This window comes from Nyctereutes procyonoides, unplaced genomic scaffold (genome assembly GCF_905146905.1).
Source record: "Nyctereutes procyonoides isolate TBG_1078 unplaced genomic scaffold, NYPRO_anot_genome, whole genome shotgun sequence".
Lineage (NCBI taxonomy): Eukaryota > Metazoa > Chordata > Mammalia > Carnivora > Canidae > Nyctereutes > Nyctereutes procyonoides.
In genome coordinates this window covers 86,420,570-86,444,667 of record NW_026575125.1, presented here as the reverse complement: position 1 = coordinate 86,444,667, position 24,098 = coordinate 86,420,570, and the positions used below count along the sequence as shown (strand labels likewise).

General features: G+C 40.6%; 2 protein-coding genes and 1 non-coding gene across 5 annotated transcripts in view; 1 reads left to right on the top strand and 2 right to left on the bottom strand.

Moving 5' to 3' along the window:
* The window catches only part of PLS3 (plastin 3), a 90,406-nt gene extending 81,988 nt beyond the window's left edge, over nt 1-8,418 (bottom strand). For 2 of the 3 annotated variants that reach the window (XM_055338299.1, XM_055338296.1), the window contains exon 1: nt 8,318-8,418. The gene's annotated coding sequence lies outside the window, so the exon portion shown is untranslated. Of the gene's footprint in view, nt 1-4,655; nt 4,737-8,317 lie in introns of those variants that run through there. The other variant, XM_055338297.1, reaches the window with a different exon arrangement.
* An 8,596-nt stretch (nt 8,419-17,014) lies between these two features.
* LOC129518874 (60S ribosomal protein L27a-like) lies at nt 17,015-17,356 on the bottom strand. Its single transcript, XM_055339143.1, has one exon. The coding sequence runs from the start codon at nt 17,354-17,356 to the stop codon at nt 17,015-17,017; it is 342 nt and encodes a 113-aa protein (XP_055195118.1).
* Nucleotides 17,357-22,918: 5,562 nt separating this feature from the next.
* Nucleotides 22,919-23,021, top strand: LOC129518915 (U6 spliceosomal RNA). Its single transcript, XR_008666252.1, has one exon. It is a non-coding gene; the product is annotated as a U6 spliceosomal RNA (small nuclear RNA).
* The last annotated feature ends 1,077 nt before the right edge of the window (nt 23,022-24,098 follow it).

The following is a 24,098-nucleotide window of genomic DNA, read 5'->3' as shown; positions in this document are numbered from 1 at the left end:
GCCTGATGTGGGGCTAAATCTAAGGACCCTGAAATCATGACCTGAGCCGAGACCAAGAGTCGAATGCTCAACTGACTGAGCCACCCAGGCTCCCCCAAGTCAGTCAAATTTTCTCTATCACTTCTGGGTCATCATGCTACACCCAGACCAATATGGTCCCTAGTGAGACTGGCGACCTGGGGGAAGGAGAAAAACATTAGGGAAGGGTCTGTGAAACAGCACGGGACAAGTTTTGAGAGGTACATGCAGTGTACAATGACCCATTCAAATATACGAATTATTTCTTAAATCAAGTGTTTGTAATCTGGGGAGTCACCATATACTAGAATTAGGCACAAATTAAGTAGTAGCATCAGTTTCCACCACTATTGAAATCTCTGCAGAGTTATCTAAGCAATGTGAATGAAATACAAAACTTCGAATTTATTGAGTGATCTCAAGGTAATTTAAGGGACAGCCAGCCTGAGACCTATCAACAAATATACTTAACCAACTCCAGGATTACAAGTTCCTTTACAGGGATGCCCAGGTGGCTCAGTGGTTGAGCATCAGCCTTCGGCTTGCATCAGGCACCCCATGGGGAGCCTGCTTCTGCCTCTGCCTATGTCTCTGCCTCTCTCTCTGGGTCTCTCATGAATAAATAAAATCTTAAGAAAATAAAAAAAATAAAAGTTCCTTTACGATACTGAAGGTTTATGGTCACAAATAAGCTCTGGATACTTGAACTGAGTTTTATAGCAACCTGAAATCTAAGGGCAAGTTAAAAACAAACTTGTCTCCCTTCCCCCATTAACAGTTCCGTTTTAAAAATAGACTTCCTATGATTGTATGCCCCACACGATTCTCCTTTATCCTGCTTTGCACCTGTTAAGTAGATCAGAGGAAACCAAAATATTTCCAAGACATATACTTTACCTAAATCAGCTTCAGTTTAGAGTCAAATACTATACACTATATAAAGAACAGTCCTTTTTTTGTTGTTGGAATACCACTATTTGAAATCAAGGCCTCTTTTTGCTTAAGCCAATGTTTAAATTTCAGCGATTGGCAGAGGACTTTATCTTTAAAGAGAAAAATCTTTGCAATTTCTCCTCTCAATATTTATCTCAAGGAAATAATCAGAGTTGCAAAATGGTTTTTGCCCAAGGATGTTCAGTGAAGCATTATCTACAAAATATGGGAATGCCATAAACTTGCAACAACCTGGAATTAGTGAAAGTTTTGAAATACCCATTATATGGACTATCATAGTAATTTTTAAAATTTTCAAAAATATTTGATTACACGGGTGCCTGGGTGGCTCAGTCCATTAAGTGTCTGCCTTCAGCTCAGGTCATGATCTCAGGATCCTGTGATCCAGCCCAGCTTCTGGCTCCATACTCAGCATAGAGTTTGCTTGACCCTCTCCCTCTCCCTCCTCTGCCCCTCCCCCTGCTTGTGCTCTCCCTCTCTCAAATAAATAATCTCTAAAAAAAAATACTTGATTACAAGAAAACACAGTAAGTGAAAAGAATGGAATACAAACTATATATACAGAATGATTCCAATTTTTAAAATATATAACTTTCTACACTGGAAATAGATTAAAAAATATGAGCAGGTGGTACAATTATGAGTAATTTTTATTTTCTTCATTATAAATCCTTTTATATTTTCCTCTAAAATTTTTATGATTACTTTGAATTTTTTAACCCAAAGTGGTTAAAAATATTTTAAGTATTCACTACTTAAGATAGGTTGCTAGTAGATTAATTAAATCATACATATTGACTATTATAGCATTTCCTATCGTGATCACTTCTAGAAAACACTATGCAGTCTATAATGGTAATTCTCTGACCTGAAACACAAGCCCCAAAATATCAAAAAGAATAAGAAAGGACAAAACCAGAAATACACAAGCTAGTTAAATACAGGAAAAAAGCTTACAAATTACATTAGTTTATGAAAGATAGTGTATTATTCAGTGTCAATAGCAGAAATGTCAATCTGAGTGCAACACTATGTAATTAGAGCATATAATATTCAAAGCTATTACACTGACCTCACAAATTTTATTGTAGAGAAAAATATGTGTATTCTATGCAAATTACTACACACACACACATATATAAGCAGCTTAAAAGATCTGAGTTAGATTTTCAATAAATGGGTTACAAAAATAACTTGCTATTGAATCTTTTAAACCAAAGATAGTAGAAATAAGAGATCAGACTTTATAAAAGAAATTGACCACTATGAACAAAAAGAATCCACTCTTCAGAACCAGTCACGTGATACCAGGTTATTTCAAAAGCCCTTTAACTCAGAGGTTTCTGCTTATTTCATTTTAATTCAGTACTATCACTTTACCAATGATATTTGAACAAATAATATCAAATACCCTATGATTTCACTCATGTGTGGAATTTAAGAAAATTTAAGAAACAAGTGAACAAAGAAAAAAGAAAAACGAAAAAGAAGTCTCTTAAATTTAGACAACAACCTGGTGGGGGGGGCAGAATAGGTGAAGGGGGTTAAAAGTACATTGATGGTAATGAGCACTGAGCAATGTCTAGAACTGCTGGATCACTATATTGTACAGCCAAAACTAATAACACTGTATGTTAAATCATACTGGAATTCAGTAAGTAAAACCATAATTTTAACCGACGAAATAAAAATGCATGGTAGCTCAAAGAATGAAGAGTTAACACACTGTCTTGTAATTGGCAAGATGACAATAAACACTGAAAATTAATTCAAGGTTAATGGTTTTAAGGGTGGGCATTAACTCTGACCCCTCAGCAGCCAGCTATCCAACGGGCTTCTCAAATGCAGATCTACATTAACTTCCCTTTCTGTGTTCATGAGGGCTTACCAGTTACATACCACAGATTATCTCCTCCATTAGAAGCTTTTGCAAACCTGTACTCCTCTAAAGGGCAATTTAAGGAGAAGCACTGGCTTTTTCGGGAGCAGTTGGGGCTCCCCCATTATGGGCAGTCACAAAACTATGAATGAAGTTGGATAAGCCATTGGATTCTGTAAGATTACCAACAAACACTAAGATACTGCTCAGTAGTTACTTGAGAAGAAAAACAAACAAACAAACAAAAAAAAAACGATCACAGTAATTGTTTCCAGCATTACATATAGGTTTTGGTTCTCTTGTTATCTGCCGTTTCTCCTTATTTTGCATTAGATTATGCCTGGCTCTATTTCTCCTTTGCTCGTAAAACTGGATGGCCGGAGAACATTTGCCGGCAAGCAAAAATGGGGCGGAGACTGAAGTGATGAGGAGTCTACCATTTCCGTAGACTCTTGTTAAAAGTTTTAGTGTGCCTGTGACCTACTACTACAGTACTTTGATTTTATATAGCACCTGTCTGCTGAAGAGCCAAGGCTCACTTATCCATAGCTCACTTATCCTTTCAGCATGGCTGTGACAGATTGGAAACAGATGGCTTTAATAAAGTAAAATCCAAATATGAACACAGAGAACGTGTGTGATTTACCTACAATGGCCTTTATGTCCAAACTGTAGAGGACTAAGAGCCCTTGGGTTCCATGCTCACTGCCTTTGCCAATAAACGACACCACCTCCTTCCCTCAAACAAACGGTAAGAAAAATTAAGCTTTCTCGTAATACAAAATCAGTAGGGTTTAATGTGCCAAAATCCTTGCTCAGAATGATGTTAACAGTACCTCTATACTTTAAAGAGCTAACACGAGTCATAGAATAGGCCACTGGTGACCATCTTTCTGAATAGCTACCAAAGTGCCAACGTGGTAGTTAGTTTGGTTCTGTATAGGGGCATTAAAACTTGAAAAATCAACTAATAAAACTGAAATAAGCCAGACTACAACTATCTGGGGGGGAAAAAAATCCCCGGCAAACCCAAAACCTTGAGCCATGCCCACAATTGTATAAATGAGAAGATGTATAATGTACTCAATGTGCATTATCAATATAGTAATATTTTAAAGATTATTTATTCATTTGAGATAGAACACCAGCTAGGAGGGAGGGTCAGAGGGAGAGGGAGGAGCAGACTCCCCACTGAGCAGAGAGCCCCATGGCGGGGGTAGGGGCTCGAGATCCCAGAACTCTGTGATCACCACCTGAGCTGAAGGCAGACACTTAACCAACTGAGCCACCCATGCGCCCCTCAATATAGTAATTTTAAGTAACTTTCCCCAGGTCAAACTAGGAGTCAGTCAGTAGCTGAGACGTGTAAAATTGAGCTCTTCTGAAGGTAGATATATTTTTCCCTTAGTATTTCAATTTTCACTTAAAAGCATTTTTTTTTCATCCCTAAAACATCAAATACTGACATTTGTCTTTCAAGTGCCAAGATTTTTTTTTCAAGTGCCAAGATTAAGGCAAATTAGGTATTATTAAACATACTGAATTTTTTTGACAGTGCCTTACCTTCATAACTACAGTAAGTTGGCCCAAGAGTTATGACCTTCTGAGCCTGACATTTCATGATTAGACAGTTTTTTGTATTTCTAAGCCTTAACTGTAAGCAAAGCTGTATAACAAAAAACAGCTAGTTCTGACCATTGGTGTCTGAGAACTTCCAACAGTGTAATGTATCCAAAAAGCTTTTGAAACCTCCCAACACACTGAATGTACATATATATGGCAGATCACTTTCTAGAATACTTACACAGACTCAAAACACGATCTGTTTTCATCCAAACTGTGTTTTATTAGTTTCACAGATCAAATTTTTCCCTCCCTGGATTACCTTCAACCAAAGAAAAACGATCACGTGAGCAAACATGAAACAATTTTAAAAACAGATACCTGAATTGTATATTGATAGATGATGGTTTTTAATTTTATACCAGCTACTTTTGGAATCCATACTGAACAGCAAAAAGTTTAGTGTTCGCATTTTGCCTAGGCTGAGCTCCATGAAACGGAAGAGCGGATTCCTGAATTTATCATATGTGGTAAAAATATATCAGTAAATTTCTTGGAAAGGCAAGGAGAAATGATGCCTAAAGCCAATGGAAAGCGGACTTTCTTCCTTTTCACCCCTGTCGGTTTCACCAAAAAGAATCACTTTAGTTCTCGAGTACTATGGCCAAGCTACCCCCTTCTTTTTAGTAACAATCATGCGGTTTGCCTAGGAGCAAAATTTCAGTTGGTTTCTGATAGTGCCCTGGATACTGACAGTCTGCCAGTATAAATAGTCAAGTCTAATGTGCATGTAACCATTTGTAGAAGAGATGTAATCTCAACCAAAATATTACTCACCAGTTATAATTAATCCTTCTACCCCAAATGCCATAAGCCCAGACGTTTTTAGCTATGGAATCTAAATGATGGCATCAGACTGGAGACCCTTCAACTTCAGCGTTGACTGTCTGCACTAAGTCAAGGCAGAGCATAATTTGTTTGGCTTCCCCACCCCGGGGAAAGAGAGTGGTTGATAAATTGCTAGATCTAACAGTAGACATAAGAATTAGACTCACAACCTCCTAATCTTAAGAAAAACCTGAGTTCATTAAATGATACCCCCCACACACATTAAGTCAGTAACAGAGTCAGTGGTTTTAAATGAGTGTACATTTGAAGACAATGAAATGAAATGCTTGGTCGACTGAGAGCCTAGCGATGATACTATTTTGATGTGTTAATATTTTAAAAAGAGCTTATGTCCCCATCACTTTAACCTGGTTGGATAATTTTATTCTTTCTTTGAGGTTAAGATACGTATTAGGAGTTCAATCTAAAATATATGATCACCTCACTTCCACTAGGGGGGTCTATCTACCAGTGTAGTTAACTCCAACAACTCAGGTGTGGCTTTAATCCCTCTTTGAGCAAATCTGTGCCACAAGGCTAGCCCTGAGTCAGAACTATATGCTTTAAGTAGTTCTAGTTTTTAGGCTCAGAAACCCAGGCACAGCACAAAAATGGAGTGCTCCAGTCACTCCGAGGTTGCTGCAGTAGACAGAGGGGTTTTTTTTGGCTAATGCCTACAAAGCCAAAAAATCTCTTAAATGTTCCCACTTTCATTTATAGCTGCCCTAGTTTCAAGGCTGAATATGTATCAACTGGATCCACTTTTGTAAATAAGTTTTTAAACTCCTAACCTCAGAGACTCCTCTGCCCATTTTTCTCTCCCCCACCCCGCCCTGCCCATTTCTATACTCAGCACAATATAATCTGAATATCAGAACTGCCACATTTTTCCAACAGCAATCTTAACTTGGGCCACATGGGCGAGTACTGGTCGTCACCCGAGTTGTTTCAGGGGCTTCTCATCATTCTATCTAGATACTGACAGGCAAAAACCCAACCAACTCGATTTATCAGATTTAGAATCCACTGTTTTTGTAGCTGATTTCTGATCCAATTAACTCCAAACTACAAATTACTGGTGGTTAATTTTAGTCAAGAAATGAACCACCACCTTCACGTAGATGCCTATTAAAGAGAACAGTTCATTTAGAATATAGGCCAGAACCAGGAATATGGGTAAATCCTAATTTTTTGTGACACTATCTTACGGACTATGGCTTCAAAACTATCATTTAGGGATGAAGTGGGTGTGAATTAATGGACGGCTTCCCTACCAAATAATTAGTAAGATTTTTTTTTTAATTTAGGAGAGCCACTGGGGAGATATATGTATCCCAGCACAAACATATTTCAAATAGTTATTTTAAAAACAGCTCCCGTTTTTACTTCGGATAAAATCGGAGCACCAAATTCCCTTTCTGTTCCCCTCCTCCAAATCCAAGTAGAATTCCCTGGAGTAGAGGCTAGTTCACACTCCCCCTCTCCGTTTTTTGTCGTGGTAGTTTTTGGAAAATGGGCTTCAGCCATTACATTCCAGTTTTCAAGGCAAAAGTCATGTGACCATTACCCTAGGGGCATCAGAGACTTGGGGCACGTGATGCCAATCAGCAAGTGTGGGACTTCGGCCACTTCGCTGGAATTCACTGTAAATCGCGTCTCCAGGATCAAGTTGAGGCTCCCAGACACATTGTGACATCAATAAAGTGGCGCTAAGTGCTTCTCTCTCAGGAGTCTGTCATTTCACTTGACGTTTTCAACCTACGTCGAGGCCAGCCCGGCGCTCGGCCCCATCCCCCCCGCCCCCGCCAGCATCCCGTCCGTCGGATCCTAAATGGCGAGGCTCGCCAACAGTTCTAGGCTCAGCCTGCGCCCCTGCGGGTGGGGTGCAGAACCGGGGAGCGGCAAGAAGCACCGCGTCGGGCAAGTGTCAGACAGCACTGACCCCACTCCACCCCCGCCTGGGACCAGCCGCCGTCCCGGAGCCGGGCGGTTGGAGCCGCCCGCGCGCTAGAGCGGTAGCAGCGGCGGCAGCTCTGGGACTGGCGAGAAGCCAGGGCGGGGGTGCTCAGCGTCCCCCGGCCTCGTATTAGCGCGCTTAAGTGCTGCGGCGGAGGAAAGTAAACACCCGCAAGTGCAGCTGGGGGGCGGGGGAGGGGAGATCACCCCCCTCGGGCTCCGCCTGACGCTCAGCCACCCCAGGAGCCGCGGGAGGTCCCGGCTGCCGCCGCCCGGGCCGCGCGCGCTCGCTCGCTCGCTCGCGGCTGCAGAGCGGGAGGAGCCGGGCAAGGAGCGCACGGAAGGCGCGGGGTCCGGGGAGAGGAGGACCGAGGGGTTCTGCCCCCACGGCCCGCGGAGCTTGTGCTACTGAAGAGAAAAAAGTGCTTACTCATAGGAGACGCGGCGCGGTAGCGGCGCTCTCGCCAATGGCCAGGGAAGCAAGCGGGAGGCCGGCAGTCGGAACCCGGCTCCTTCCCTGGGCCAAGGCAGCCGCTCGGGGCCCCGGAACTGGCGTGAGCCCGCGAGGTCACCCGGGGTGGGCGAGCGGGGGCCGGAGGCGTCGCAGGCTGCGGGCTCCGGGATTTCCCGAGGCCCGGGCGGGGGGGCAGGGGCCGGGGGAGGACGGCGAAGGGAAGTTAGCCGCGCCGTTCCCACTTCGGGGCCGCCGCCACGGCGGGGGAGAAGGGCAAGGGTGGGCGTCAAGGACCGCGGCCCCAGGTAGGCAACAAGTTAAGAGCAACTAGCGAAAAATCACCACCCCGGTCGTTAAGAGCAGAAAACGTGTTTGCGGCGGGCGGTCGTGGGAACGCTGTCACTCCCACCCATCCTGGGTGCGAGGACCGCTTCGGCGCCCAAGGTCCAGGACGGAAATGTCTGCAGCCCCCTCTCCGCCCCGCGTCCCCCCGCGCTGGGCACGTTCCAGCCCAAGTTCCGGGAGATGCTCTCCCCTGGACGCACGCCTGCCCTCGCCCCGGGCGCCCGCTCCCGCCGGGCCCTGCGTGCCCCCAGAGCACTTACGGGGAGTCGCAGAGTCCCGGCCCCGGCCCGGCAGCCTCCGACCGACGCGCTCAGACAACTTCTGCCTCTTGGAATCTTGGCGGCGGCGGCTCTAAAGCCAGCGCTCCCTCCCCCCGCCTGCCCCCTCCGCCCCACGGCCGCCGCCATTGGCTCGGGTGGTGCTAACAGTCGGCCTGGGAACCTGGAAGGGGATTGGGCCACGAGCCTGTCACATCAACTGGGTGGGGAGCCGGGAGAAGACTCACCGGGATGGGCACCCTGGCGGGATGGGGACTCTAACCCCGCGGCCGGAGCGGAGAGCGGTCCCTCGCGCCGGCTTCTCCCTCTCCCCGGCTACCAAGGCATTAGAAGCCCACGGTGCCTGGCTCAGTCATATGCAAAAAAAGTAAAAATTAAAAAAAAGTGGAATAGATAAATAAGTGGGGATGTTGGGAATGGGAGTTTGAGAGTCACCAAGCCCCTATTTAAGCCCGAGGGAACAGTTCCCCCCACCCCCGGAACCGCGAAGATAATCTCGGTGCAAGGAGGGACGTTACTAGTAGTTTCGTCTGCGCGGATGAGCCCAGGTGTGAGACCTTAGCGATCTTCCCTTTTCCCTTCCGGGATCCAGGGATCAGAATATGGACAGGACAAGGCTCTCAAGTCTTTGGTTTCGTGCCAAGTAAATTAGTCGTGGAGCAAGACCACCTGTCTGGTAGGTTTGTCCATGCGGAAAGGGGTGAGAGGTCGCGGTGGGATGGAGTGGTGGAAGTAAGGTCGTTCCACTCGTTCGACTGGAAATGGATGTCAATTCTCATCAATCTCTTTCCACCAGAGAAAGCTTGCAGACGTGCTACTACTTCCCGGAGTACCTCTTCTGTTTGCCAGAGTAGCTTTTCTTCTTTGCCCATGAGATTGCCTCCAGGTCAGAGCTGGCTTCTTCCATTAATACACTGGGAGGTTTCCCTCCGTATCTGCATTCCGATCCTATGGCTCACTCCAGGTCCAAAATCAGCTCGGAGGGCCGGAATCTGAGGGCATTCTTCAGGGTCAGGTCAAGTGATTGGCTTGTGGGACAGCTGTCGAAGGGAAAGTTTTAGCCCTTTCCCGTAGTGGCAACCATCTGGTTCCAGAACTGTGTCCTTGATTTTTTTTTTTTTTACAAACTTGAAATTGGTTCAGTTCCATCCCATTTTCCATGTGTTTTAGGAAAAATGCTAAACTAAGAGTGGCCTGAAAGATTGAATGCTCTAGTAAAGAGACCCCCATTTGATCTGCTATTATGAATTCCCTTGGAGAAATTAATCTGTAGTGGGTGCCAGGACTTCTTAAAGGGGAAGGTGTAGGGGAGTCCAGAGACTGCCCAAAAGGTAGATAAGCAGAGGACTTGGCACTGGGGAAAAAAAGACTTGTTAAATATTTATTAATGATTAACCAACCAGAAGGACTTATGAAAGGCACAGGAAGGTGAAAAAGAAATGAGAGGGCAATCATGCTTTCAGAAACATTACATTTCTGTTATGAGATTTCATACTGGGTCAGGTTGGGGTCACCACAAAAATATGGGTTTCATCGCATTGCTGTTAGGGTGACTGGGCAGCCGTGCACTGCCGCACACATTTACAATAGGCTCCAGAATGAGATCTCTGGCTTCCAGTAGTTGTCCCGCGTTTTGGTATGGTTTCTGGAATGCTTTGCACAGAATTTCTAGACATGCTAAATATGGTACTTTGGTTTTCTACCTTTTGCCTGTAAGTCACCCCGGAAAAGCTTCCACCTGCTTTCCGACTTAAACTGACAGACTTAGCAATAGTGTGAAGGAACTCGGCAAGCTAAGTTTTCGAGGATAGATATATTTGTCTCAGTTAATTTTCAACTTCAGTTTATTTTTCAAGTTTTGGAATTTAGAGGATGTCAAAATATTAAGAATCCTATGCATAGGCTATTTTTGCTTTCTTTTTTAATCAGAAAAGCTTATGTTGAAAGTTTAATAAAAGTCTTTGTTCACCACTAACAGTGAGGATGTAGAACTCTGCAAGAGTTTGTTGGTGAGAAGTGTCACTTTAATGCAAGCGCAGTGGTCTATAGTTTCAAAGCAGCAGGGTGCCTAAGTGGTGGCACTACTCATGGCCTCAAGAATCTCCAACAGAAAAAAACATACCTTAAACATGGAACCACCTATTTGGATTCTAGTTGAGATTCCCCCTGCTTTTTTTTTTTTTTTTTAAGATTTATTTATTTGTTAGAACACAGAGGCAAAGGGAGACACAGACTCCCCACTGAGCAGGGAGCCAGATGCAGGGGCTCTATCCCAGGACTTTGGGATCATGACCTGAGCCGAAGGCAGACAGTTAACCAACTCAGCCATCCAGGAACCTGCTAGTTGAGATTCCTATGTAACAAACTCACCAGTATAATCCAGGTAGAAGTGCATTTTGATGGATATTATTAAAATAGGCATTTTGATGTAACTAAGCTACCTTTGTGTTGCCCCAAATCTAAAAGGTCTCTTCACTGTCTAAATGTGTAATTGTGTACCAATCTATTTTAATTAATTGCTTTGTGATTTATCAGTTAATTTCCAGGAACGAATATATTTTGCTTTCATCTTATGTTTTAGTATGATAATTCTATTTCATGTTATGATATTTTTATGTTCTTGGATTGATCCTTGATTCCTTTTTTTAATTCAACATGTTATATGTGGTTAAAAATATAGCTTATATGATAATATCCATAGCAAATAGTGACATACAATTTTTCAATTGTGATTTAAAAAAATGTGATTTTAAATATTTCTCTTATCCTTAAATATTAAAGCATGAGGGTGATCTTGGTAGACCTGGAAACTTCTTAAAAATTTTTTACCCAAAAAAAATTTTTTTTTTACCCAGAATATAATAATTGCAAGTTATTTCCATTGTTTACTAAGTGAAGGTGGTTTTCAAGTTGCCAACTCAAAATGTATGCATGTATAACACATGAATGTTAACTCTGGATAGGAGTGTTAAAATATTTCTCAAGTCTCAGCAGTTACTATCAATTTGAATGACTGCTAAAACCTGCCAATTATCTTTTTTTTTTAAAGATTTTATTTATTCCTGAGAGACACAGAGGGAGAGGCAGAAACATAGGCAGAGGGAGAAGCAGGCTCCCCATGGGGAGCCCGATGTGGGACTTGATCCCAGGACCCTGGGATCACAACCTGAGCCAAAGGCAGATGCTCAACCCCTGAGCCACCCAGGTGCCCTTGCCAATGATCTTATAAGCACATTTTCATAAAGAAATTATTGTGACATGTCCAAGAGTGTTTTCACATTTTCATTTTTTAAAAATTTATTTATTCATGAAAGACACACACACACACACACACACAGAGAGAGAGAGAGAGAGAGAGAGAGAGAGAGAGAGAGAGAGAGAGGCAGGCTCCATGCAGGGAGCCCATTATGGGACTCGATCCCAGGTCTCCAGGATCAGGCCCTGAGCTGAAGGCAGAAGCTCAACGGCTGAGCCACCCAGGTGCCCCACATATTTTCATTTGTTAAAAAGAAGAACAAAAGGCCAAAAAAAGTCCAATGAAATGTCTTTACTAAGATTAGGATATATTTGATCAACAGTAAACTTCTGTTATGTAGATCCAATGAAGGTCACTATTCCATCACAAGAAATGCTCAGAATTAAACTGTTACCCTCAGGTTTCCTGTCAAATATATCATTAATGGACAATATTCTTTTAATCGCCTATTATGTTTTGGGCATTGAATTAAATATTACGTCACGCTGGGGTTAAGCATCTGACTCTTGATTTTGGCTCAGGTTGTGATCTCAGGGTTGTGGGATGTTGGACTCTGTGGTCATATGGAGTCTGCTTGAGTTTCTCTCTTCCTCTCCCTCTGCCCCTCCTCCCTCAAATAAATCATCTTTTAAAAATCAATTATATGCAACGTAGAAAAAGTATGGTCTCAACACACATGAAATTAATAGTTGAATAATTCAATAGCAAAACCAATGTAGATGAAATACTGAGACAACAATTCAAGATAGAATATACAAGGGATGCTATAGTAACTCTGGAAGGAATGGGAATGATTAGGCTGAAGCAGTCAGAGAAGGCATCTTTTGTGCAATGGTACTTGAGTTAGGTTTTAAAAGATGCATAAAACGTGATAAGGCTAAGTGGAAATGCATTCCATTTCAAGGAGGAAAGCAAAAGAACTTTGGGTGAGTTTCTGGGATTGGACTTCCTTTACAGGCTTCCACTTCTCCATCTGCAAAACAAAAGCTTTGAATTTGCCTATTATAAAGGTCCAGTGATAACATCAATCAGAAAGAAAGTGGCTTGACATCTATTTAATCCACTTCGAAGATGAAATATCTGTTATACTTCCTTTAGAGATAGTACAGACTTCTGAACCTTGTTTTACATTGATCAAATGCAAATTACAGGAGATCTTGCTTTTGGTTATAGCAATTTTGACAGTTGCTTTAGATACTGCTATGTTAGTCCCTCCCATGAAGTTTACATAACTAATTAGCACATGTCACATTTTGGTTTGGGAGGAAAAACGAACACGCCTGTAAATTACAGGGCAAGTAGGTGAGTGCACTAGCTCCCATGCATATCTTGGCTTCACTATTTTGTGTGTCTGGGTTATAAGAGCATTCTTTTGGATGGAATATTTAATCTGCATCAGAATATAATTTCAAACACTAAAAGTTTCCTATGAGAAGGGTCTTTTAAAGATATACTAGAGAGCTTTCAGAATAAATTGTAGAGCATATTTCAAAATTCATAAGGATTATCCATAATTTTCCACACCACTAATCAGGCTCCTAAAAGAAACAGTCATGTCTAGCCTATTATGTTTGGTTGTTTGATGCTCAAATGTTAGGCTAGATTTTGGTGAATTTAGGACTGTGTGAGTGCATGTGTGCATGTGTTTGTGTGTCTGGTTGTGTGTGTGTGTGGAGAGAGAGAATATAATCAGATTTTAAAATGCTATAAATATTTGAGTGTCTACTAAATATGCAAAATGTGGCTTTGAAAAGTAATTGACAGTATTGCAAGATGAATGAACTTTGAAAACATGCTAAATGAAAGAATCTGGACATTTATGTGATTCCATTTATATGAAATGCACAAGAAAGGAACATCCATAGAGACATCCATGGAGGAAAATGGGGGAGGTTCCTGCTAACAGGGGTCCTTCTTGGGGTCATGAAAATGTTCTAAAATAGATTGCAATAATGGTTGCACAACTCTAAATATACCAAAAACCACTGATCGGTATTATTTAAGCAGGTGACTTGAATAATGACTGTGAATTATATCTCAAAGCTGTATTAAAAGAGATTGACACAGGCTGTTTAAACACAGGAAACTCATACTAATGAGGATATGACATGCGATGGCAGAAAAAAGTTATTATAAGGATCTGTATTGGAAGAGACAAACTACCCTCAGAAATCAAAAGGGTTTTGGACCATAAAGGATTCTATGTCCTGGTCAAGCGTGAGCCATTGTTTGCCACTTTCATCGAAAAAGGACAAAGTACTTTGTCAATATACCACAAAAGAGAGTTACATTTTGCAAAAAACATTTTAAACAAGCCAGAAACAGAACCCAGATAGCAAAGATGATATATACCTTTTCTGATACTTTTAGAAAAGTTTAAGTACATGACTATATTGCTTTAAAGATTTAAACCGTGACAAGGTTTTAATAACTAATTGCATTTAGAAGATCTGGTCTAAATAACCAAAGGGTTCCTTAGAAAGTGTCACAGAAGTTTCATTTTGAATCAACAAACATTTCTTGGATAATTCAGGACCAAGAATGCTTTCACCTGTGTGTTTCTTTATCAATGCCATAGGGTCATACAAACAACATCTCATTTAGTAGATGGAATGAAGTAGGCATCTAACTAAACTAAGCTTTTTAAAAAGGTTTAAATATTTGGGAGTCCTTTGGAAAGAACATCATGTGAAATGAGATCAGACTCTTTTTTTTTTGTTTGTTTGTTTTTTGTTTTCCTCAATATATTTTCTTTTTTTTTATTATTATAAATTAATTTTGAGATCAGACTCTTAAGGACTATTCTGGCTCAGGTGTCAGCAAACATTCATTATCTAAAAAGGGCCAGATAGTAAATATTTTTGGCATACAGATCATACAGTGTTTGTTGCAAATACTCAACTCTGCTGTTGTAGTACAAGAGGAGCCACAGACACTAAATAAACAGGCATGGTGGTGTGCCAGTAAAACTTTATTTTTAAAAATAAGCAGCAATAGATTAGGTTTGCTGCTGTAGTTTGCCAATGGACCCCTGGCTAGTTTCCTGTGTTTGCTTCAATATGGATTTGGCATCTGGGTGTATTTGTGTTCTTAAAGGGGTATTTAAGTAAGAGTTAGTTGATGGAGCACCTGGATGGCTCATAGGTTGAGCGTCTGACTTTTGGTTTCTGCTTCAGTCATGATCTCAGGTTTGTGGGATTGAGCCCTGTTTTGGACTCTGTGCTCAGTGCAGAGTCTGCTTGTTCCTTTCCCTCTGCTCTTCCACTTGTGCTCTCTCTCTCTCAAATAAATACATACATAAATAAAATCTGTAAAAAAAAACCCAGTTGGTTCACAGCTGGAGATATGAAACAAGTTAAAATGGAAATTAGCACCCTTCCCTCAGTACAATCTTAGGTCTTCACAATCTTAATACTAAGTAATAGACAGATGGTTATATCCTACTGTCATTTCTTTTCCACTTTTCAAATTCGAATGTAAACACAATGACAAAATTTCACCAAGGGGAAAAATGACAATATCTACAGTTACCCCTTATTAAGTTCTTCAACCTGGCGGGATTTGTACTAGGAACTTTACACTTATTGCCTCATTTAATGCTAATAACTTCCACAAATGGGCATATATCCCCATTTTAAGATAAGAAAGCTAAGGCTTACAGAATAAGTAAACTTTTACGCAGGTCACCTGGCTTGTAATGCAGGAGTGGGGTGCAGGTGTGAGAGTAGGCAGGAGAGTGTTCTATCTTTGCAGCCTGTGATCAGAACCACAGTGTTACAGGCAATGTTCCCTGCTTTATCCCAAGAAATAAAGCACAGGAGCACTACTGAGTATTTCACCCTTCTTCTCATTTCTATGGAAAGTGGCTAGCCCACTAGGAGTAAATCTCACAGGTAAGCAGGCATGTTTATTACAGTAATGCCTAATCTAATGTTAGGTGTGTATAATAGCATGCATTTATTTTCATAATTCTATACAAGGTGTTTTCTTTCCACCAAATGGCACTGTCAAGTTTAAAGAGTAGGTCAGTGGATCCATGTAATAGGAATGTATGCCAATGGCAGCAGGAAGAATATAATCCTATCTTCGTCTTTTGTAATATTTGTAGGTGATGTCTAGGACTAATAATAAATATTTTTATGGGGCACCTGGGTGGCTCCGTGGGTTAAGCTTCTGCCTTTGGCTCAGATCATGATCCCAGGGTCATGGGATCGGGCCCTGTATCGGACTCCCAGCTCAGCAGAGTCTGCTTCTCTCTCTGCCCCTGCCCCTGCTCATGCTTTCTCTCTCTCTCTCAAATAAATAAAAAAAATTTTTAAAAAGATGTTTTAATATTATGAAGACTGGAAGCAAAGGGTGTTTTGAGTCTATATTCTACAGGGTTTTAAAATCTAGGATAATTTTAGTGAAAAGTTTATCAAACCAGTTGTTTGTTACAAACACAAAACAACAGCAGATTTTCAGTTTATCTGCTAGGCAGGGTAAAGACAGAGGCATAATTTATCAAATTTTCCCCCAAATACACTATTAACAGCCCAAGTTGTCTTACCTGATGAACTCTGAACTACAGGTCACACAAATCATTGTGTTTATGGGGGGGTAGTTTTAAGCAGCTGAAGCATATTCTAAGATAAGTGTTGATAAAAAAAACACCCATCACATAAGAGCACCTTGGTGGCAGAGCTCATTAAGCATCCGACTCTTGGTTTCAGCTCAGGTCGTGATTTCAGGGTCATGAGATCGCCTGGCTTCACTCTCAGTGTGGAATCTGCTTGGGTTTCTCTCCCCTCTCTACCTCTCCGCTTCTTGTGTGCATGTGCTCTCTCTCTTTCTCTAAAATAAACAAATCTAAAAAAAAATAAATAAATCTTAAAAAAAAAATCTCCCATAGCATAGAGCTGACATTTTATTTAACATAGGGCCTCTTGAAGTATCACATTTAAGTACCAAAATAATTTGATCATTAATATAGAATTTTTGTATTAGAAGAAACCTGTTTTTTTAAGATTTTATTTATTTATTCATGAGAGACACACACAGAGAAAGAGGCACAGACACAGGCAGAGGGAGAAGCAGGCTCCATGCAGGCAGTCTGACGTGGGACTCGATCCCAGGTCTCCAGGATCAGGCCCTAGGCTGAAGTCGGCACTAAACCGTTGAGCCACCTGGGCTGCCCAGAAGAAATATTATAGACCATCTCCCTCACTTTACAGATTAGGAAAACTGAGGTCCACAGAAGCAAAATGACTGGCCCTAAGTTTTGGTTCTTTCAAAGTCCTTTAATAAAGTTCCCTTAGGGCGGCACTTTTCTTTTTAAAAGAGAAAAGCACTTGTTGGCATTTAATGAACCTCCCTCTACTTGGCTTCAAGCTACCAGGACACAGGCACCCCCACCTCCCACATGCTTAATCTTCTCAATGTGTCTACTGAAGGAAGAACGTGGCTTTCACCATGACAGGCTGTTCTGGGAGCTTCTCTTTCCAAAACTTTGTAGTAGCCCATCGCACCACATCAATGGGAAGAGCAGCTCCAGTCCTGTTTTTGGCAACATTTACCTGTGTCTGCTCACTGACCAAGGTCCACAGTTTATCAAGGTTGACAGTTGGGCAGAAGCTCTGGTTCCTCTTTAAGTGGTCATGCCTCATACCGACTTTTCCACAGTAGCCTGGGTGATGTTTGTCAATGTTGATCCCGTGGTGATGCATGCCACCAACATTACCTTGGCCCTCTGGGACTTCTGGTGCTTGCCTGTGAGGCAGTGCCATGGCTCCCGTGGCCCCAATGGTTCTGGGCCTTCCTTAGTTTGGATGGCATGTCGGCAACCCAGACGAAAGAGCTAGGGTGGCTTTTTGAGGATTATACTTTTCTTTCTATGTAACTCAACTTCAAGTGTGGATTTGCAAATATGCTAAATAAAAATGCATTGCAGTGACATTGCCATCACTTGGGCCATGTAGCAGGGTGAGGTCCTTTCCAGCTATTTGTTTCCCGGACAAAGGAAATCAACAAGAGGGTACTGGCTGAAGTCAAACAGCATGCAGACTGTAAGTGGGTCTCCAAAGCCTTGCACCTTGCAGAGCAAACCTAGAGCCAGGACTGACCAAGGCCAGGCACTCAGTTAACCAAAACAAATGCAAAATCCAAGCGTTAAGGACCAACCCAAAAACCTAATAATAATAATAAGGACCAAATCTGAGTGTTTGACGAGAAGGCTGGGTAAAGGTAAAGAAAACCTGAGCTGTAACGAAGCAGAGAGATAGTTTGGACTGATATTTGTGTCCTCTAGTTAATTACCCCGATTTGAGAGGCATGGAAGGAAGTACATTATTCCTTGGGAAGCTGGAGGAAAGTATTTATATCATTAGCAGCAAGTCCGTGTCTGCAAAGAGGTCACTGGTCAGGTCATTCTGCCACACAATGGAGGGACTTCATCTAGTTGGCTTCCTTCAATCTCTTCTCTCCCCTACCTTATTGTTGGCTCTCTAAGACTCTCTTCTGTAAAAGGACAATGAAGCCCTGTGTCTTCATTAAACCTGAAAAAGAGATTCTTCATTCTTCCCAATTTATTTTTTTACCTTGATGGAAGCATGTACTGCTCATGAAAACGGACTCATCATTCTGTCTCATTGTAGGGTACAACTTCAGCAGAGCAGAAAATCCCAAGGAGCGAGGTATAGATAACAGAGTGCAAAAAAAAAAAAAAAAAAAAAAAAGAATTGGAAAGATGAAACCCAAATATGAATACCAGCCTCTCCAACCTGCCAGCAACATATGACTATGTGTTGGAGCTCCCCAGATGCACAGAATGGATGTGCAGGACTAGAATCGCTTGTTGGGGATTCTTTCTTCTTTAAAATTTGTCTTGGAATATTTAAAAATAGTAAGTAATATACATCATTCTTTTTACCAGAAATGATTCAGAACATTAAGGTCTTTCCTATGCCTAATTTTCCATTTTGAATTAAATGTAAAATTTTCAAAAATGAATCAATACTGCCATTAATATTTATATCAACCCAGTTTTTGAGTGTGTGGAGGAAAGAAAATCCTCTGAAGGATGGAACAGCTCAGCCTTCAACGTGCAGGTCAGAAAATCGGGTTAATTGAATGCTTATCAGTAATAGTATAATTTTTCCCAAATGTCTCATAGCATTTTATAAATAAGTAGAAATACACATTCAATTTCTAAAAAGGAAATTGGTGCATAATTTATAACAATGTGTATGACACATATGAAAGCATGAAATATTATATAAATTCAAGAAATGCATAACCATTAGTAGGATTTTTTTCAATTACTTTATCTAAAATGAAAGTGCAGTGCTCGGAGCTAATTCCTCTGTTTTCCGTTATTCCTATTAAGAGCCCTTAAATTAATGATAATGCTTTGGTGCACCACAGAAGTGATATATTTGCTTAAACATTAATGTCTGCAAACTTAAAGCCAACATCTTGAGCCTCAGTGCTGGGTACAATTCTTTACCATGACCACTAAGATCGGTCATTTCAATGATTGCTCTGAAGGCAAAACAGAAGTCTCATGAAGTGACTATAGGTTTGCACTACTCAGCAACTCAATCTTTTTTAAAAAATTTATTTAAAATCAACTAAAAGGGTATCCCTGGATGGCTCAGTGGTTTGGCGCCTCCTTGGGCTCAGGGCGTGATCCTGGAGTCCTGGGATGGAGTCCACATTGGGCTCCCTGCATGGAGACTGCTTCTCCCTCTGCCTGTGTCTCTGCCTCTCTCTGTGTGTCTCTCATGAATAAATAAAATCTTTTTAAAAAATAAAATCAACTAATGAACATATAGTATTTTATCAGCAACTCAATTTTTATTGCCATTTTCTTTGGTAGCACCACTTAACATAATTTTAGATTGTGTAATGAGATTTCATTTTGTGAGAAACAAGTTTTCAAGGTATATGCAGATCTTGACAATGTTTTTGGGATATGTAAACATGCAACTACATAAACACAATACAGTGATGACACAATGTCAAGGTTGCCATTTTTATTTGGTACTTTTCTCCATATGTGCTTTAGATAGCTGTTCCCTTATCATTGCTTGGGTTCTGGCATATTGTCTGGAAAGCTGAGTGATAGATATTCATGCTATTTTAAAGTAATTGCAAGTAAAAAATGGTTGCATTAAGAATCAATTTTAATTCCTTCTTGGTTTTTTTTTTCCATCTCCACATTATGGGGTCATAAGTTTCTAAAAACTTTAAAAAACTATTATTGTACCTGTTCCAGGACCTTCTTGGAAAGGCATAAAAAAAAGAATGATTTCCCTTTTTCTAAAATCAAATGCAAATGATCAGATATGTAAACCTTAACATGCAAATTAGTAAAACATTCCACAAATTTTCTGCTGCCATTTCCCACCTCCTCCCCACATTCTCTTTTATTCTAGCCAAACCAGAAATTTCATCATTTCCCAAATATGCTTCTATACCTATACAATCCAGTTTTGGAGGTGGAATGGAAAACATGTGTGTTTAGGAGAGAGTCAGAACTTGGTTTGAATCTGCCTCTTCTTATCTGTGTGGCTTTGGAAAAATCACTTAGTCTCTGTATGCCTTTGTATCCTCTTATAAAAATTCAGAGAATTAGTACTTCTGCACAGTGTTTGGTATATAGCATGCGCCCAGATCACTGTTACTGAATGAAGGATCAACTATAATGTTTACAATAGTATCGGTGGATAGTACCTCTTACCATTTCTCTTCTGTCCCCCTGTGAGTTCTGCTGTCATGTTCCTTTGTAAACTAGCAAATCCCTAACCATTCTTCAAGTCCCACATCAAATGACATGTCTTTGGAGATGATTTTTCCAGCCCCTCCAGGCAGACTGAATGGTTCTATCTTGGCATTTCCATAGCATCTTACACCTACTTCTCAGAGCATTGTGTTGCCATTGTAATCTGTCCATTTCCTCAACTAGGTGTCCATTCCCTTAGGGCCATGATTCCACCTTATTGGGCTTTGTGTCTCTATTTTCTAACAGAGTTTCAGGTATATGATAGAGCGACTGACTAAATGTTTGTTGAAAGTTGAAGAGACTGAGTTGTCTAACAGAGCTTTATTAGAACATAGGATTTGACTTTTTTTATTTTAAGGAATCTCTACACCCAATGGTGGGGCTTGAACTCAAGATCAAGAGTTGCATGCTCTACCAACCAAGTCAGCCAGGCACCCCTTGACTATACTTTTTAATTCACATATTTACCCCCCTAGACCATGAAATCTAAGGGAAGGACTCTTTCCTTTTATTTGTAACACTGAAACAGGGCCTGACTCAATAAATGTCTGTTGCATTAATGCAGGGAAAATCTGCCTTTAGGGCTCTTTCACGGATTCTTGATTTGAATAACTCTCCTCCCACCTTGCAGGATCCTTAAAATATCTGTCTTTTCATGTTTGTTCTCAGTTTCTGCTTTCTTTTGCTAAGTACCAAAAGATAGGTCTGAATTAGGTAAACTCATCTCTGCTAAGTTTCTTAGCTAACTCCTTGCTCTCCCTTCCCAATCGGTGCCTCAATCCAGCTCTAATGTAAATGTCCCAGGAAAAGATGGTATATCTGGCTTCACGACAGCCTGTTTGGGAGGAAGCAGAAATTTGGATGCATAATCCTTAAAATATCTTTCAAATTACATTGCATATGGTGACTATCCAGTGTGTTAGTTGGCCTGTCTAGCCCTGGGCAGAGAGGTGTGGTAAATTAGAGATAGTGCACCGACCTGTGAAATCTCTCGGTTTTGAACTTGTCCTTTTAAATATAGAGAATTAACCTCATCAAGTCTAATTGCCTGCTCTGAGCTCGGGAATGCTCCAGTAATAATCTCCTATGGAGCAAGGAGAAAAATCTTGCTCCTACCTTCCTTTCAGATTACCTAAAGTGACCCCCACTTTGTTTTTGTTCACCCAGCAACCAAGAAGGGATCATTTTACACACTGATTTTAATATGAAGAAGTTTGTGTTCTAGGTGGGTATTCAGCTAGCAAGTAGTGTCCCAGAATTATCTGTTTTAGCAGTCTGTCAAGTTGACCCATACAAAATTGACCAGTGACCAATACAAAATTAAGATGGATGCCTAAGATTCCTCAGTATTGTCTCCTGCAAAGCTGGTCTTTGATTGGGTGGTCAGGTATCCTAGCATGTGTCATCAAGAAAGGAGTAAGACATTTCTCTTATGATTACGATTTTCAATTCTTGAAGGAGAGCCTTTTCTGTTAAAAAAAACCCTCATAAATATTAATGGTGTTATGATGTATCAGATTGTACAAAGAGAAAGGTTTTAATCTAAGAGTCCAAATGAGAATGTAGTTAGACTAAGGATTGTTAGTAAAATTTGCCTTTTACTTTATCCCAATACTTGTCTTATCTCCCTTCGGACATCTGTTCCCAGAGACTGTCGTCTCTACTCCATATCCGTGCGTCTTTCAATTAGGGAGACAGATAAGCAGTTGTCTTGAGAATATAAGGTCACTGGCATTCCATAAGTGGATTCCAGCGCCTGCCACAGAAACAAGTGGTGAGTGTTCTCTGTCACTTGCAAACTATAAATTAATTAAGTTGACAACTTTTCCTTCTTTATGTTATGCTTTCAGAGGAACTTTGGAAATACCATTTGTTGCAGTTTCTGATTGTAATAGTAATGTGATCATTACAGAGAATTGACAGTACAGAAAAGTACTAAGAGGAAAATAAAAATCTCAACACCTAGAGATAACAGCTATTAGCACTTTGTTGTATTTATTTACAGCTTTCTAATGTGCTTATGAAATACTTTTATTGGCATTATATATAAAAATGCTGTATCTTGGGTTTTCAAAGTGTCCTTATATCTGAAACATTTTCAAGCACCGTTAAGTATTTGAAAGCATTTTAAATTGCTATGTAACAGTTTGTCACATAACTATACCATGTGTTGTTTATTAAAAAGAACATCCTTTTGTTGGACGTTTGGTATGATTCCAATTGTTCCATCTTAAAAATAATTCTGTGCTTAATCTTTGTCTGAATATCTGTTTCATTAGACTAGAATCCTACAAAGGGATTTACTAGGTCTAAGTGCATGATTTTTTTTTTTTCAAAAAACACCAAGAGGGGCACCTGTCTGGCTCAGTGGGCAGAGCATACAGCTCTTGATCTTGGAGTCATAATATTGAGCCCCTCATCTGGGGTAGAGTTTACTTAAAAAAATACACTCATGATAATAATTTTTAAATTGTTTAAAGAAAGTTTCTATTAATTTACCTGCCCACCAGCAGTATTTGAATGTGCCTGTCCATTTCACTGAATTCTCTCCCAAATGATCATTTAAGTGCTCGCTTCAGCAGCACGTAAACTAAAATTGGAACGATACAGAGAGGATTAGCATGACCCCTACGCAAGGATGACACCCAAATGATCATTTAAAAGTTCTTAATTTAATGGACAAAAATGGTATTTATCACTGGTATGTTATTTTAAGTATGCTCTATGCTCAACACAAGGCTCGAACTCATGACCCTGCGCGTCCCATGTTCTACCGACTGACCCAGCCAGGCGTCCTTATCACTGGTATTTTAAAATATTGAACATTTTTTAAAAAGATTTTATTTATTTATTTATGAGAGACACAGGGAGAAGCAGAGAGAGAGGCAGAGGGAGAAGCAGGCTCCATGTGGGGAGCCCGATGTGGGATTCTATCCTGGGACTCCGGGATCAGGCCCTGAGCCCAAGGCAGACGCTCAACCACTGAGGCACCCAGGCGTCCCTAAAATATTGGACATTTAAAAATATATTCACTAGGTTCTTGAACTTGTATCGTTTGTGTTTATCTCTGTTCCTGTTCTTTAGGATTTTCCATTTTGATTTTTGTGAGCTTTTTAATATTTCAAATCTATCATTCCTTTTTAGTGTCTATTGCAACTATTTTTCCTAGCCTGTGGCTGGTCTTTTAGGTTTTCTTATTTAGTAATGGCTTTTGAGCTTCAATTTTTTTTTCCATTTTCGTGTAGTCCAAATCTATTGATTTTTCCATTTGCGGTTTCTTCCACTGCTTATATGCTTAAAAATTCCACTCTTATGCAGTAGATTTTTTTGGTTAGCTTTAATTAGTCAGATTTATAATTTTGAAGGCAATGGATTTGTTCTACACGACTGCAAATATAGCTCTTGCTGCTCTTTGTTCTTTTTAAATATTTTCTACATAGACTTGGAAGTGTTAGTTACAAAAGTAGGAGCAGCTGTAATTCCTTTTAAACATGACCCTGTGTGGAGAGAGGGATTCTTAAGAAGTCTTTTGGAAAAAAAAAAGATCTGAAATGTTGACATTTTATGGCAGTGAACAACTGTGTTGATTGAATGTTCCACATTATTCACTTCACATTGTGTAAGAACTCTGTAACTCAAGGCAACACAACACTTAAACTGAAGAATCCCCCAGCAATTTTCACTTTGAGGATTCTCTTATTTCAGAATACCTACAACAGCATTTCTCAAAGGGTGATCTTTGGACT

Bases quoted from the DNA above. Each gene is read 5' to 3' on its own strand.
- LOC129518874 (XM_055339143.1), bottom strand. From the start codon at position 17,356: ATGGCACTGCCTCACAGGCAAGCACCAGAAGTCCCAGAGGGCCAAGGT.